Below are 16,126 nucleotides of genomic sequence, written 5' to 3'. Positions count from 1 at the left end.
GATTTGTGTATTTTTACTTCATTTTGACTCACAAACTATCAACTCTTTGTGTTTTAAGTGCTGTCCTTTTTGCTTTATGGCACCTGTACTGGGGCAGAAGCGAGATTTAGAACCTCTTGGCTGTGGGCTGGTCTACCCTTCCAGGGTCAGTGGCTTGTCTGGGCATTTTACACACAGAATGTGGCTCCCCTCCAGCCCAGAGGGCGAGTGTTCCTGCACGACCAGCTGGGGAGCCAGGAGCCCTGGTCAGCCTCTTAAGTGCTGCCACCGCACTTCAGCGCACTCCGCTGCCATCCCTGCATGCTGACAGATCAAGCCTCTTGATCTGCTCCAGCTTCCTGAGATTCCCACCCTGTGACACTAGCTATTGAGACCTGCCCCTCTTTCTCCCACCCTACGATCCCCAGCCTCACCCATGCCTACCTTCTGCCCCTGCAGCATCACAGCACGGGGGATCCTTTCTCTCGATTCTGGACATGGTCCCTCCTTCCAGGTGTTCACTTTTCCAATTTCCCCTTTCTCCTTTCAGTTTTTATGTTATCAACCCTTCCATTCTGCTACCCTTTGGCAGCAGTATGAAAACACTCCCCCCAGCTATGTGCAGACTTGCTATTTGCCTACGTAGATGAGGAAACTGGTATAAACAATTTGATTTGCTACTCTGGTAAACAATATATTAGGTCCAGATTCTCTTGAGGTAAGGTCCTCCTGGGCAGTGTGTGACCGCTGAGGACATCACCTGATCCTGCCTCCCAGGGCCCCTGAGGGAAAGTGGCTGACTGTATACAAACAACTTGCTGGTCAGTGAGGTACATAGGGGAGGAAAAATAATTTTCTCTTTGCCATTCTAGGTAGATGGCTGAGGCCCCCCGTAAGAAAAATCAGATTGACAGGAGGAAAACAGAAGTATACGTACCTCCTATATAGACGGAAGATACTCAGCAAAACTGAATAACTCCCCGAAATGGCCCAAGCCATTACCTCAAATATAATCTTCAGCTGAAGACGAAAGACGTGGGGTGCATGGAAGTAGTTACGGGAAGTTATCAGGCAAAGCAGAGCGGAAAAGGGTAGGGTTGTTATATATTGTTAGAGAAACAAGATATGAGAAAATAAGTCCAGTGTGAACCCATTTATTTATTTCTTTAACGTTTAATTTTGAGGGAGAGAGACCGAGCACAAGCGGGGGAGGGGCAGAGAGCGAGGGAGACACAGAATCCGAAGCAGGCTCCAGGCTCTGAGCTGTCAGCACAGATCCTGACACAGGGCTCAAACTCATGAGATCATGACCTGAAGTGAAGTCAGAAGCTTAACCACCCAGGTGCCTCACCCAGGCACCCCATTGTGAACCCATTTAAATGTAAAACTGCAGGGGCACCTGGCTGGCTCAGAGAGAGCACATGACTCTTGAGGTCATGAATTTGAGCCCCACATTGGGTGAAGAGATGAGTTAAATAAATAAGAACAAATAAGTGAAGGAGACATAGATCAATTAAGACAAAGGCCTGGAGTGTGTGTCTGGCTCAGTTGGGGGAGCATGTGAGTCTTGATCTCGGGGTCATGAGTTCAAGATCGAGAGATGACTTAAAAAAAAAAAAAAAGGAAGGGGGCATCTGGGTAGCTCAGTTGGTTAAGCATCCGACTTCAGCTCAGGTCATGATCTCGCAGTTCGTGAGTTTGAGCCCCGCATCGGGCTCTGTGCTGACAGCTCGGAGCCTGGAGCCTGCTTCGGATTCTTTGTCTCCCTCTCTCTCAGCCTCTCCCCCATTGGCACATGGTCTCTCTATCAAAAATAAATAAACATTAAGAAAATAAAAAGAAAGAAGGACAAAGGCCATCAAAGGTCCTGGGGAGTAGGAGTGGGTATGGGTGGGACTTTTCATTTCCTGCACTTGTGTCCTAATTTGAATTTTTTAAGGTGAGCAAGCATTTTACACTTTATACTTACACTCACACAAATCCACAAAGAAAAGCAAAGCCCTCAGAATTAAGATACTCAGCTCAGGCCGGCCAAGGGAAGACAAGGGAGGCAGGAGAGAAGCCAAGGAAGGTGATTCCCATTCACTGAATGTCTAGAGGGAGATGTAAGATCAGCATCCTGGGGAGGGCCTCCTGTAGGTTTAAATGCGAGGATGGGGTCTTTCTATAAGCCAGCCCTGTGTTGGGAAGGAACATCAGCAGTCCATTATGCCCCCCACTCTGGTTGAGCACTCTGATACTTCCTGCATTCTTGCATCAGGGCAGCAGCCTGAGTATTCCTCATAGACCAGCTTGGTGTGTGGTTGGTGAACCAACAGTTTATGAGAAAGACCACAGAAGTCAAAAGCATTTTCCTCTGTTTTCTATCTTTATCCTTTCTCTTCTAATGATTATTTTTTACTGAATATATTTGACATATAACATTGCGTAAATTTAAAGTGTGCGATGCGTGGGGTGCCTGGGTTGTTCTATTGGTTAGGCCTCCGACTTCGGCTTGGGTCATGATCTCCCAGTTCATAGGTTTGAGCCCCACATGAGGCTGTCTGCTGTCAGCACAGAGCCCGCTTCAGATCCTCCATCCCCCCTCCTCTACCCCTCCCCACTCATGCTCTCTCAAAAATAAACATTTACAACATTTATTTTTATAACGTGTGCAATGTGTTAACTTCATACATTTATATATTGTAATATGATTGCCCTTGTAGCAATATTCAGCATGTTGAAAAACAAAATTCAGTCGAGTGAATTTGAAGATCTAACTGGCTTTATTCAAAGATTCGTGAGTCTGACAGCATCCCATCTATCTAGCAAGTGGAAAGGAGTTCTGAATTGTTCAAGATGGAAGGTTTTTATAGGCAGAAGGACTGTGGGACAGGAACTTACAAAATAGATTATTTCAGGCAAAGTTACCTTCCCTTACCAGGGTCAGATTGTATCACTAGTGTTCACCAGGAAATTGCAGACTGATTGGTTAAAATTCCACTCCTGGGGAAGGCTGAAACTGCAATTAGGGTAGGTATTAACTCTTGGTTTGCTAGCTTGCTCCTTAGCACAAGTGACTACATTTTGGGCCTGTTGTGTCTTTTTTACCAGCACCTCTATCACATTACATAATTATCCTTTCTTTTTCGTGGTTGGGATAATAATTTTTTTCTGATTTTAGAATTAACATTTTCTTTAAGGAACATGAGCATTTGGGAAATACAGAAAGGTTTAAAGAAGAAATTAAAATTACACACAATTCCATGAAACACAGATACATAAAAATATTAACTGTGGTTTTCTTCCTGTTTTTTAAATATATTTTTATGTTTACAAAATTTATTCATACGTGACTTTGTATCTTTTTTATTTAACATTGTGAGGATTTTTTTTTTAATTTTTTTTTTTAACGTTTTAGTTTTGAGACAGGGAGAGACAGAGCATGAACGGGGGAGGGTCAGAGAGAGGGAGACACAGAATCTGAAACAGGCTCCAGGCTCTGAGCTGTCAGCACAGAGCCTGACGCGGGGCTCGAACTCACTGACTGCGAGATCACGACCTGAGCTGAAGTCGGCTGCTTAACTGACTGAGCCACCCAGGCGCCCCACATTGTGAGGATTTTTTAATCATATTTCCAAATTACCCTTGCTTAAAAAAAAAAGGGGGGCAATAAGCCCAAAATGGAATTGCTTACGCTAAACCTCATGTCACCAAGCAGAGACTTAATTATAGTTCTGGCTTTCCTAGAAATGAAATCTTAAACCAGTCAATCAGGAATTGCCTGATCAGCATTAGTTAGGTAATATGTCTGATAGATCACCTAAAGGAAAGGTAACCTTCCAATAACCAACCCACTTTTGTAGAACTTCCTTGCTCCTTCTCCCTTATATCCATCAAAATCTTTCATTTTGTACAGTTCCTCAGAGTTCCTTTCTGTCTGCCAGGTAGAATGCTGCCCAATTCAAATCAAATTTTGCTCAAGTCAGCAAAAATTTTTTTTCATGTTTATTTACTGGGGCGTCTGGGTGGCTCAGTCGGTTAAACATCGGGACTCTTGATTTCAGCTCAGGTCATGATCTCATGGTTCGTGAGTTCGAGCTGGGCCCCCCAACAGGCTCCACACAGTCAGCTTGGGATTCACTCTCTCTGCCCTCCCCCTGCCCCCCCCCCAACACTCTCTCTCAAAATAAATAAACTTTGGGGGGGGGGGAGGGCCTGGGTGGCTCAGTCAGTTAAGCATTTGACTTCGGCTCAGGTCACAATCTCAAGGTCTGTGGATTCCAGCCCTGTGTTGGGCTCTGTGCTGATAGCTCAGAGCCTGGAGACTGCTTGGGATTCTATGTCTCCCTCTCTCTCCGTGCCCTCACCTCCCTCCACTAGTGCTCTTGTCTTTCTCTCTCTCTCTCTCTCTCTCTCTCTCTCTGTCTCAAAATTGAATAAACATTAAAAAAATAATAAACTTTAAGAAAAAAATGATTATTTATTTATTTTGAGAGAGTTTGAGAGAGAGAGACGGAGACGGAGAGACGGTGTCCCAAGCAGGCTCCAGGCTCAGCGCAGACTTGCCTACGGGGCTGTATCCCACCACCAGGAGATCATGACCTAAGCCAGGAGTCGTAGCCTTAATCAAGTGAGCCAAGTGGGTGCCCCAACAAAATTTTTAATACACCTCAGTTTATTTTAACACCCTCTAGAAAAGCTTTGCTTTACAATCCATAACTATAGTAACGGGAGTGCTTGTTTTCCTATTCTTTGACAATAGAGAGTTACACTTTTTCTTTTTCCGGATTAATAGGTGAAAATGATCTAAACACCGCTTTGCATTTCTTTGATTAAATTTTAATACGTTTGTTGATCATACTGTTCATCTTCTTTGTGAGTGCCTGTTCACATTCTTGACCTGTATTTGCTGTTTAAAGGACACTTGCTTTCTTGTTAATTTGTAAGAGCTCCTTACATACAGGGGCATCTATTTTTTAACCTGTAAGTAAGCCTTGGCTGGAAATTCAAACCCCAGGCCAAAAGGTGGCCCGTAGGTTTCTTAAGCCGGATAGCGGTTCCGCGCGCGTCTGTGAAAATACGACCCGGCTGGAGCATCACTGCAGGTGCGCGAGAGACCTCCTGGCGCAAAGCCGAGCCTTGACCTACGCGGTGCGCTCCACAGGTCCCGGGCGTCGCCCGCTCGGCGCCAAATGACGGCCGCACTGCGCATGAACGGAAGCTGGGTCGCCCTTCCCCCACCTGCTTCCGGCCGCGGCTCATTTCTCGCGCCTCCGCCTCCGCCGCGGCTCGTGGTCGTCCCGCCATGGCACTGTCGCGGGGACTGCCCCGGGAGCTGGCCGAGGCCGTGGCCGGGGGCCGGGTGCTGGTGGTGGGAGCGGGCGGCATCGGCTGCGAGCTTCTCAAGAACCTCGTGCTCACTGGCTTCTCCCACATCGACCTGGTGAGGGCCAGGAGTGTGCGCGGGCTGAATGGCGGGCCGTGTTGCCGGGGCCGGGGGGCTCGGGCTCCGGAGGTCGGGACCAGAGTTGGAGGGGGCGGGGCGGCAGCAGGCCTGGAACCCCGGGGTCGTGGCTGCCTGCAGAGAGGGCGCTGCTCGGCGGGGCCAGAGCGGGCCTCGCTGCACGCCTGGCCGGCTCGGGACGCCACAGAGGCCGCGGGCCGGGGTCTTCCTAGCGTCTCGCGGTGCGGCCGCCCCTGCCTCCTTGGCAGCGCGAATTTGTGGCGGCTCTAGGCTGTGGAGGAGGTCTCGTGTCTTTTCGCTTCAGGGCAGTTCCTCAGCTTTAAGGGGAGGCAGGAGGTGATTGTTTCAGTCTCTCGTGGAGGTTGTGACTGTTCAGTTGGGAGGTCTCCCTTAACTCAAATACTGGTCCAGAGCAGAGGGTGGCAGTAATAGGAGCCAATACATACTGAGCGCTTGTCCCGAAACCGGCGATGTTCTGAGCGGGTAATTTGCATTAACGCATCTAATCTGCGCTACCGCCGTGAGGTTGCAGACGCAGTTTTCATCCCCCCCCCCCCCCCACTTTTTTATTTTAAACAGATGAGACGAAAAGTGAGATCTAGGAGGGTTTTAGTAAATTACCTTGAATCAGGAAGCAAGTGGCAGGACTCCTTTGGGGCTCTCACCCCTCTGTTCTGGGTGCAGTCTGTGTGACTGTCATTGTTATCTTCATAGATACGTTAGCTTGTATCACTGAAGATACTAGGATTTTAACTTTTGCGTTGATGTACAGTGGCTGTAATTTTATTTTTATTTTTGTCTGTAATTTTAAATTATTTTTATTAATGTAAACTTTTTAGAGATTGGCGATGTTACGTGGAGCTTGGATGTCAGTTTAAAGTGTCTTAAAGTGTAGTGGAGGGGCGCCTGGGTGGCGCAGTCGGTTAAGTGTCCGGCTTCAGCCAGGTCACGATCTCGCGGTCCGTGAGTTCGAGCCCCGCGTCAGGCTCTGGGCTGATGGCTCAGAGCCTGGAGCCTGTTTCTGATTCTGTGTCTCCCTCTCTCTCTGCCCCTCCCCCGTTCATGCTCTGTCTCTCTCTGTCCCAAAAATGAATAAACGAAAAAAAAATTAAAAAAAAAAATAAATAAATAAAAAAAAGTGTAGTGGAAACACGGAATGGAAAAAAAGTAAATATGGCAGACTGAACTATGAAATGAGGGGCGGGGGAAGAATTTACACATCTTTCCTTTGGCTGTTACAAAGTTATTCTTCCCATCCAGTTCTGTACCACAAATCCAAATATGATTGTGCTTCAGCTGGTACCTATTGCTGCATGTTTAAAAGAACCGTTTTGTGGGGCGCCTGGGTGGCTCACTCTGGTGGGCATGTGACTTGGGCTCAGGTCATGATTTCCCAACTCCGTGGGTTTGAGCCCCGGGTGGGTCTCTCTGTGCTGAGCCCTGGGAGCCTGGAGCCTGCTTCCTATTCTCTCTCCTTCTCTGTCTGCCCCCCCCCCCCCCCCCCCCCCCCCCCCCCCCGCATGTGCGGGCTCTCTTTCTCCCAAAAATAAACAAACATTAAAAAAATTAAAGGAACTGTCTTGTAATAGACAAGACAGTGAATTGGGCACCTGAACAATAAATGCTGATCCTTTTCTATTTAATTTAATCAAAAAATTTAATGTTTATTATTTTTGAGAGGGAGAGAGAGAGTGTGAGCGGGAGAGGAGCAGAGAGAGAGGGAGAGACAGAATCCAAAGCGGGCTCCAGGCTCTTGAGTGGTCAGCGCAGAGCTGGACTTGGGGCTTGAACTTACAAACCATGAGATCATGACCTGAGTGAGGCGAAGTGGGCAGTGGGCACTTAACTGAGCCACCCAGGTGCCCCTATTTGATTTAATTTTTATACATTTAGAAAGTACAAATAGAAAATGTTTAGATGGTTATATATGATGACTTTCAGAAATTATAACCAAAGCTGTTAAGATGTTTCACAATTAGAATGTTTGATGACTCTTAATATAAATTTATAGAAAGTCTTTAGTCATTCTTATTTTCTTCCCTTATTTATTTATTTATTTATTTATTTATTTGTTTGTTTGTTTTTGAGAGACAGAGAACAAGAGCGGGAGGGACCAAGGGAGAAGGGGTCAGAGGATCCAGAGCCTGCTCCCTGCTGACAACAGCCAGCTTGATGTGGGGTTTGATGTGGGGCTCGATGTGGGACTGAACTCAGGAACTGTGAGATCATGACCTGAGCCAAAGTCAGACACCCAACCGGCTGAGCCACCCAGGCGCCCCTCTTGTGTTTATTTTTAAGCAGCAATTTGATAAAAGTTAAAATGTGACACTTTTTTCAACTTGTGTGGATGTTTCCTTTCATAGCCCTTAGGTGAGAATAGTAAATGGAGTTGTGTGTGGGGGAAGACTTTTGAACTAAAGCAACAAAAACTCAGTAAATCTGCTAAGTGTCATTTAAGAAAAACGGGTCACAGTTAAATCTGATTTATTTGATTTGAAAGAGTAAAGAAATGAATTATATTTATTTTAATAAACCCATTATGATTTTATGCCATCTAAGGAATTTCCAAACATTTGCCAAGATGGTTAAACAAAAAAATGCATCCTTTCTAAAATATTTTTGAGAAACTTATCTCTGAAATTAAATCTTGATTTTTTTTTCATATGTGTTAAAGTATTTTTATCAGTTTAACAATTTTGGTATTACCGGGGAAAGCATTTCCTCTGCTAATGTAGCAAATAGCAAAAGTTTTGGGTTATGGGTGCTGAGGATAATGATATTGCTCACACATACCAGAAAATTTGTGATTTATCTGGAGTTTATGCGCTTGTAGATTGATCTGGATACTATCGACGTCAGCAACCTCAACAGGCAGTTTTTGTTTCAAAAGAAACATGTTGGAAGATCAAAGGCCCAGGTAACTTTACTTTTCTTATACCATTTCTGTTCATTTATATTTTTGCACTTTGATGGATCTTCTCTTTATGGTATCAGATTAACTGGGACTCTTCAGTGGGAGGGAGAATATAGGGGACGGCACCTAAGAGTACATCCTTCCATTTTGATCCTCTAAGGCTATCCTGTCCTCAATCGTGTAAACGGTGTCCCCTTCATATTTAAATTTCTGATTGTTTGCTTAGGATGAGCTTTGTTCTGTGTTCCTGCAGATTGGCTTCTCCTGTATTTGAGGGCTAGAGAACCTACAGCCCATGCTCTTGTCCCTTTTAGAAAAAGACAACCTCCCTGAGGTTCTAGCCATCTTGACCTTTCTTTAGTTCCTTGAATATTCCATCTTGACTCAAGGTCTTAAAACATCTTTTTACTTTGCTTTTTCTCCCAACACTTTTGGCAAACTCCCACTCTTACCTCCTTTTCAGTTTTCAAATTTTGGCTTCCTTCTCTAGTGATATGCTCTGAATAAACCTCTTAGACTAAGACCTTCCTCTCACAACTTCTACTCTTTTTTTTTTTTTTTTTAAAGATTTTTTGAATACATTTAAGTAATTGTTACATCTAACATGGGGCTTGCACTCACAACCAGAGATCAAGAGTTGCATGTTCTTCCTTGCAACAGAGCCAGGCAGGCACCCCACAACTTCTACTTTTTCTGTGTATCATTTATCATTGTTTGTAATTTTGTTTATCTACATTGATTAGTGTCCCTTTGGCTTACCAATGCTTCATACAGATCCTGGTAAATAGAAGATACTAAATACTTCTTGAATGAATGAATGGGTTAACACCTAGTTACTGCATTTTATATTTTTGCTGAAGTTTACCATTCATGTAGATGTATATATGGGAAAGGGCCGGCTCTCCTGTTATTTTTATTAAAATGTGTATAGCTTAATGTTAATGAAATTTTGTCACATTTTTATATTCCTTTAGTTTATAATATAAGATATTAAATTTATATGTTTATATTTAATATAACATATTTATGTAAGTAGGTGAAATAACAGTATTGTTTGCCATAAATAAATTTGAAATTCAGAGAGAAATGTTGTAGCAATCAAGTTAGTAATTGAGTGTTTGTTTTTCCAGGTTGCTAAAGAAAGTGTACTGCAGTTTTACCCGAAAGCTAATATCATAGCCTACCATGACAGCATCATGAAGTATGTTCTAATTATTATGTTGCAGAATTGAGTTTGTTGTGAGTTAAACTTTCAAAGTATGTGGTATTTTTATTAGCTACATGAGCTTGAGGTCATTCTGCTTTTTAAGATTTTTTTTTTTTTTTTTTTTAATCTTAATTATAAAGAACAAACTGATGGTTATCAGAGGGAAGGTGCAGGGGGTGGAGTGGGGGTGGGTTAAATAGATAAAGGGTATTAAGGAGGGCACTGATGATGAGCGCCTGGTATTGTATGTAAGTGTTGAGTCACTAAATAGCTAGTATAACACTGAATGTTAACTAACTGAAATTTAAATAATAATTTTGTAAAAAAAATTTTCTAGAAAAATTAAAATGTGGTAGCTTGTACTCACATAATAAGTTGTGTTTTTGAAGTTTATATGATTTCAGGGAGTTAGAGAAGAGGTAAGATATTTTAATTCTTTAAATGAGTTACTTTTTTTTTTTTTTTTTTTTTCAACGTTTATTTATTTTTTTGGGACAGAGAGAGACAGAGCATGAACGGGGGAGGGGCAGAGAGAGAGGGAGACACAGAATCGGAAACAGGCTCCAGGCTCTGAGCCATCAGCCCAGAGCCCGACATGGGGCTCGAACTCACGGACCGCGAGATCGTGACCTGGCTGAAGTCGGACGCTTAACCGACTGCGCCACCCAGGCGCCCCTAAATGAGTTACTTTTTAAATGAGAGTTTTTTAAATGAGTTACTTTTTAATGAGAGTTTTTTAAACGAGTTACTTTTTTTTTTTTTTCAACGTTTATTTATTATTTATTTTTGGGACAGAGACAGAGCATGAACGGGGGAGGGGCAGAGAGAGAAGGAGACACAGAATCAGAAACAGGCTCCAGGCTCTGAGCCATCAGCCCAGAGCCTGACGCGGGGCTCGAACTCACGGACCGCGAGATCGTGACCTGGCTGAAGTCGGACGCTTAACCGACTGCGCCACCCAGGCGCCCCTAAACGAGTTACTTTTTAATGAGAAACTTATAAAGGGCCTTTATTTTTGTTTTAAATAAAGATACAGTAAACTATGAAAAATCCTTATATAATGATCCAGACTTTTCTAAGTATATTGCTCTCATTCTGATTGATTTCATCTGTGATCTTCTTCAGTTTCAAAGGTTGCTTCCCAAAATATTTATTTTGACTATGACTTCTATAATATAACACTAGGAATTGTGAAGGGGTCATAGTTTTCACAGTACATAAATATTCTCTGCTCTCCATGAATATATAACTATGGAAGTGTTGGGGCAAAGGAATCCTGGATCTAAATTATCCTTTATGTATAGTTGTTGTCTGGCTTACAAGTAAATGGTATTAAAAATAATAATTTCTCATTTGAGGTCTGGAATTAGAGAAAGTCTTACACTTTCTCCGGAAATATGTATCTCCACCTTTTTTATTCCCTGGTTGTTTGCTCTGCAAGCCTTTGCCTACCTCTATAACCCTCTTACCCGTATTGCTTTCCCAGTGCTGCTAAAAGTGGGAACCCTAGAGGCCTGAACCCTGCCTGATCCTGACCATGTGAGGTGAAGCCAGAGGCCAGGCATATCCTGGGAATGTGTTCTTTGTATGTTCCCAGGCTGCCCAGAGAGGGCCTATGGGACCTGTGAAGCCATGCCATCTTTCTGCCAGTTTGAGATCCTGCTCTTGAGCCCTGGGTAGCTGGCCAGAAAGGGTGTCTAGTCACTAACAGGGATTAGTAGGAAGTAATTTCGTTAAAATCTGCTTATGGTATTTGGAAAAAAATCAAATGTATAATAGAGACCCCTCCCTAATATCAGTTATTTTTGCACCATTACTTTAATACGCTTTTTAGGACCCTGTATTATGCCATGAAGATCATGTGTAAGGCCAGTTGTTTTGGTGACATTTGTTTTATTTTGTTTTGTAGCCCTGACTATAATGTGGAATTTTTTCGACAGTTTATATTGGTTATGAATGCTTTGGATAACAGAGGTGAGATTATTTTTAATACATTTAATTTCTAAGTATTTTCCTTCCCCTATAACAAGGCTGTTTATACTTTTTAGTATTTTAAATATTTCCTCAGTAGTTCGAATCCAGAGAGAAGTAAGGTTAGGTTTAAAGTTTACCAGTTGGTTGTAATTTTAACTAGAACAGGCAGGAATTTAGCTATCATATACTCTGCTATTGTGCCAAAAGGTGTGAAGATAGAAGTTGTTAAAACGCTAAAGAGGGTGAGTACATTTGGTATGTGGGTGTGTGCTTGTTTCAGAGTATTCCATCACTGAAGCACAGTGTGACTTCCTTCATTTATATGGAGATGAAATATCAATGCCTACATCCCACCAAGACCAATTAAATCAGACTCTGAATATCATAATTTTTCAATTTCCTACGTGATTCTAAAGTGCAATCAGGGCCCTAAAACCATGGTTTTGAGAATGTGGCAACAGGTTGTCAAAGTTAGCATAGATGCCATGGATCTTGAATTATTTTAGATATGGCTGGTGCCATAAAATATCAGCCTAGATTCTATTTAGATGTACACATTTTGAACCATTTAAGCTTTTCACAGTAGGGGGTGATGTTTCTTATAATCAAGTATTGTATAGCCAGTCATTGTTCCACATGTAAAACAACACCTGTGGAGTGGTTTGTAACAATTTTGAGCCAGAAATACCAAAGAAAAAACACAAAGCAGAGAAAGTCAGGATGACTTATTAGACTCCTCTTTACTCCCCTTGCCTTAAACTGCCTTTATAGTTCCAAGTTGATATTCCACATTCTCCATTCATTGCCATGTGTTACCTGATAATTTTATTAGAATAATAGTAAGTTAAGGACTCAGAACTCATTGAGACAATATTTTAGCCAAGATTAATAGAGGGGACACAGCTATAGAATAGAAAGGTGACATTTTGGAATTTAAAAAGTATAGTAAGGGTGCTTTTTCTTGGAGTAAATTTGTCATATAAATTCCTTGTATTTGGAATTTTGCTAGCGAATGTCTCTTATGTAACAGTTGTATTACCCTGGTCATAGCTATAAGAAAATTGCATATAAAAATAAAAAAAAATTAGTTTGGGTAAATGTCATCCTAATTAAAGGTAACTGATTTTTCCCCCCATCAACTCCTGCTAACTAGTGTTTTTCTTCCAGCTGCTCGCAACCATGTTAATAGGATGTGCCTGGCAGCTGATGTTCCTCTTATTGAGAGTGGAACTGCTGGTTATCTTGGGCAAGTAACTACCATCAAAAAGGTAAAATAAATTTTTTTTACTTCCCAAATATTTGTGATCTTATGGAGGGAAGAAGTAAACTTTGGGTTTACATGATATGGGCTGGTTAGTACCCAAGATGTAGGGATTTTTGTACTCTGATAAAACTAGATGTATCAAGTAATAAAGAGTATTATAAGCAGAGATTTTTTTTTTTTTTTTTTTAAACTCTGTGCTACTTTGTTTCTGTAGCTTGTATATTAAAATTATTAGACTGGTAAATATAATAATACTGCCTTTTAAAATTCTTTGTAGCTGAGGCTACATGTCATGCTGTAGTTGATATATGATGAAACTGCCTTCTGCAAAGTTATTTTTTATCTAAAGTCTAGGTTCATAGATCTGAAGAGTACTTTGAAAAATTTTGGTGTCTTTGTGAAATATTTCAAATGTTTAGATAAAACTAGAGAATAATAGAGTAAATAAATACCTGTGCACTCAAACCCAGTTTATAAAATGCAGCATTGTGGTTTGTTGTTGTTTTTTGTTTGTTTTTGTTTTCTAGTTCTTTCAAGGAAATTAAACATAGATACATTTGAAGAATCATTTTGCAGGTTTTGAAACCAAAAGGAATTACACTTGACTTAAAATTTGCTATTTTTGTCCATTATTTGGCAGTTTACCCATGTTGAAAATTGTGGCTCTGCTTCATTTGTTTCAGCTGATAAATACTACTCTTGGAAGCTTATTTAGTATCATTCTACAAAGACTGTTGTAAATGTCAGTGTGTGTTAAATTTTAGTTAAATCAGTGGATTCCTTCAGGATCTATTCATAGGTCAAAGCAGTAGTTCTCTTGTTTTCTACTGTGATTTAAGGAATGGCTGCCCCCAAGAAAGCTTATTCAAAGGACACCAGAAATGGTATTATGGAGAAAACCCTGGATCTGCTGCCATTTATGTTAAAACACTATTTGCCAGTTGGGGTTCTTTTTTAGGTTTCTTGTTGAGAGAGAGAAAGTGCATGCATGAGCCAGTGGGGAAGGGACAGAGAGAGAGGATCTGAGTGGGCTCTGTGTTGACAGCAGAAAGCCTGATGTGGGGCTCCAAGTCAGGAACTATGAGGTCATGACCTGAGCTGAAGTTAGACTGAGCCACCCAGGCTCCCCTCAAGTTTTGGTTCTTTAACCATTATTGTAAAGACATTGCTTATTAACATGATCTTAAGATATTGGTATGTATTAAGACTGAGGTTGAGAATTGCTCAATTGAGGAATATTCATCTGATGGTTTTGAAAAATTGTCTTATGTACCATAGACTTCTTCCAAGGATTCCTTATGGTGCAAGTTAAAATGTAAGCTTAACTGAATTCTTCCTGAAACCAGTATTGCACTGTATGTTAACTAACTAAAATTTAAAAAATAAAATGGAAAAAAAAAAAAGATGTAAGCCTAAATCAACAAAATGAAGAGTATTGGTTTGGTAATAGCCAGGAATTTTCTGTGTATCTAGGTAGTTCTTGAAATTAATAATTACTTTTAATTTGCTTAGTTTTTAGGAAATTACAAGTAACACGAATATAATGGGTAATATTTAAATAATGGAGGTCCACACCTTTGACAGATAATTGGTTAGAAAGCTGTTGTTTGTCTATCTAGTAATTTTTCTTTTGTTTAATGTGATTAAGGTAAACTTCTTGTGTTTGATATTCAGGTACAGTAATTTCCTTTGGCTTGTTGTAAGTGGTGTTCACTGGTCCAGGAGTCAGAGAAATCCTGGCTTAGACTTAGCTGTGACTGTGATTGATTCAGTTCATATTTGTTATAGTTCCTCATCTGTAAAGTAAGAATTTTGGAGTCACTAATATTTTTAAATTTCCTTGACAGTACAAAATACAGTTGGAATGTAGATGAATGAATGTTTATGATGATATTACTCGATAGTGTTGGAAAACCACCATCATGGGATAAATGTTGTTCTCATATCCTGATTTTGCAGGGTGTAACTGAGTGTTATGAGTGTCATCCCAAACCTACCCAGAGAACTTTTCCTGGCTGTACAATTCGTAACACACCTTCAGAACCTATTCATTGCATCGTTTGGGCAAAGTATTTGTTCAAGTAAGAGTATATATATTTCTGGGTATATTTTCAGTACTGATGATAGGAAATGGGGCTGTTTTTATTTAAATCTCTTGGAGAGATTACGATGAATATTCTTTTATTTACTTATTTATTTTAAAGAGTTTATTTATTTTGAGAGAGAGAGCACGAGCTGGAGAGAAGCAGAGAGAGAGGGAAGGAGAGAATCCTAAGCAGGCTCTGTGCTGTAGCATAGAGTCCAATATGGGGGCTCAAACTCATGAACTGTGAGGTCGTGACCGGAGCCGAAATCAAGAGGCAGACGCTTAACTGACTGATCCACCCAGGCACCCCAGATGAATATTCTTTTAAATATGGTGGAGATATTCGGTAGATTAAATTCAGTCAACATTGCATGCCTGTTTTTAATTCATTGGTTAAAAACTAATGGAAATAAAAATACTTTTTAGTGATAACGAAAGTAATACATGTGAAAGTTGGATGCATCAAATGTGGTAGCTGGAAGAAAAGTTCTAGGCTTACACACTTGAAGAAAGATGAACGTTAATGTGCTAAGGATCCAACTTAGAAAGACGGGATAAACTCCAAAGAAATTAGCAGGAAGGATATAATTGAGATAAGAGGGAAAAAATACTTTATCGAGTTCATCATGAAAAGGACAGGAAAGATGAATAACTAAATGGAGAATGTAATCTCAGCATAGATTTAAATGATAGTAGAGAACAAAAAGATGATAATAAAAATACCATGCCAGTATACTGAAAATTTTAATGATCTGGATAAATTCATTTTAAAAAACTTTAAAAAACCCCAAAAAATTAATTAAAAAAGAAATAGAAAGCCTGAACTGTACTGTGTCTTAGGGGAGTTTAGTCAGTCGTTTTAATTCTTAGTAATGCAACAAACCTTTATGAATTTACAGGTGATTTCCACTGAATTTACAATATATCATTCTAATAAGGTAAACTGTCCCAGAGACATCTTTTAAAAATGCAGTACTTCTTAGTTTTTATTATGGGACTCTGATGTCTTTGATAACAAAACCAGTTAAGGCCATAATGGAATAAAAGGAAAATTTCAGGACATTCTCATTCATAAACATAGATGCAAAAATCCTATACAAAATATTTACATACAAATCTAGAATTGTGTAAAACAAAAAGTATACCACGACAAGGTTGTATTTATTCTAAGAATACAAGCCACAATTTAATACACATCATTCACTTCATTAAGAAAATAAAGAGAAACTGGATAGCCTTCATAGATGCAGAAAAAA

The 16,126-nt window shown here is 40.8% G+C and overlaps 1 protein-coding gene across 4 annotated transcripts in view; it reads left to right on the top strand.

Moving 5' to 3' along the window:
* The first annotated feature begins 5,189 nt into the window (after window positions 1-5,189).
* UBA2 (ubiquitin like modifier activating enzyme 2) overlaps window positions 5,190-16,126 on the top strand; it is a 41,280-nt gene continuing 30,343 nt past the window's right edge. For 3 of the 4 annotated variants that reach the window (XM_045442502.1, XM_045442501.1, XM_045442504.1), the window contains exons 1-6: window positions 5,190-5,404; window positions 8,259-8,342; window positions 9,470-9,540; window positions 11,456-11,520; window positions 12,688-12,788; window positions 14,744-14,865. In XM_045442502.1, coding sequence (XP_045298458.1) covers window positions 5,267-5,404; window positions 8,259-8,342; window positions 9,470-9,540; window positions 11,456-11,520; window positions 12,688-12,788; window positions 14,744-14,865 — 581 coding nt within the window. In that variant the 5' untranslated portion in view covers window positions 5,190-5,266. The remainder of the gene's footprint in view (window positions 5,405-8,258; window positions 8,343-9,469; window positions 9,541-11,455; window positions 11,521-12,687; window positions 12,789-14,743; window positions 14,866-16,126) is intronic. The other variant, XM_045442503.1, reaches the window with a different exon arrangement.

The sequence above is a fragment of the Leopardus geoffroyi genome, chromosome E2, assembly GCF_018350155.1.
Source record: "Leopardus geoffroyi isolate Oge1 chromosome E2, O.geoffroyi_Oge1_pat1.0, whole genome shotgun sequence".
NCBI lineage: Eukaryota > Metazoa > Chordata > Mammalia > Carnivora > Felidae > Leopardus > Leopardus geoffroyi.
This window is presented reverse-complemented; position numbering and strand designations above follow the sequence as displayed.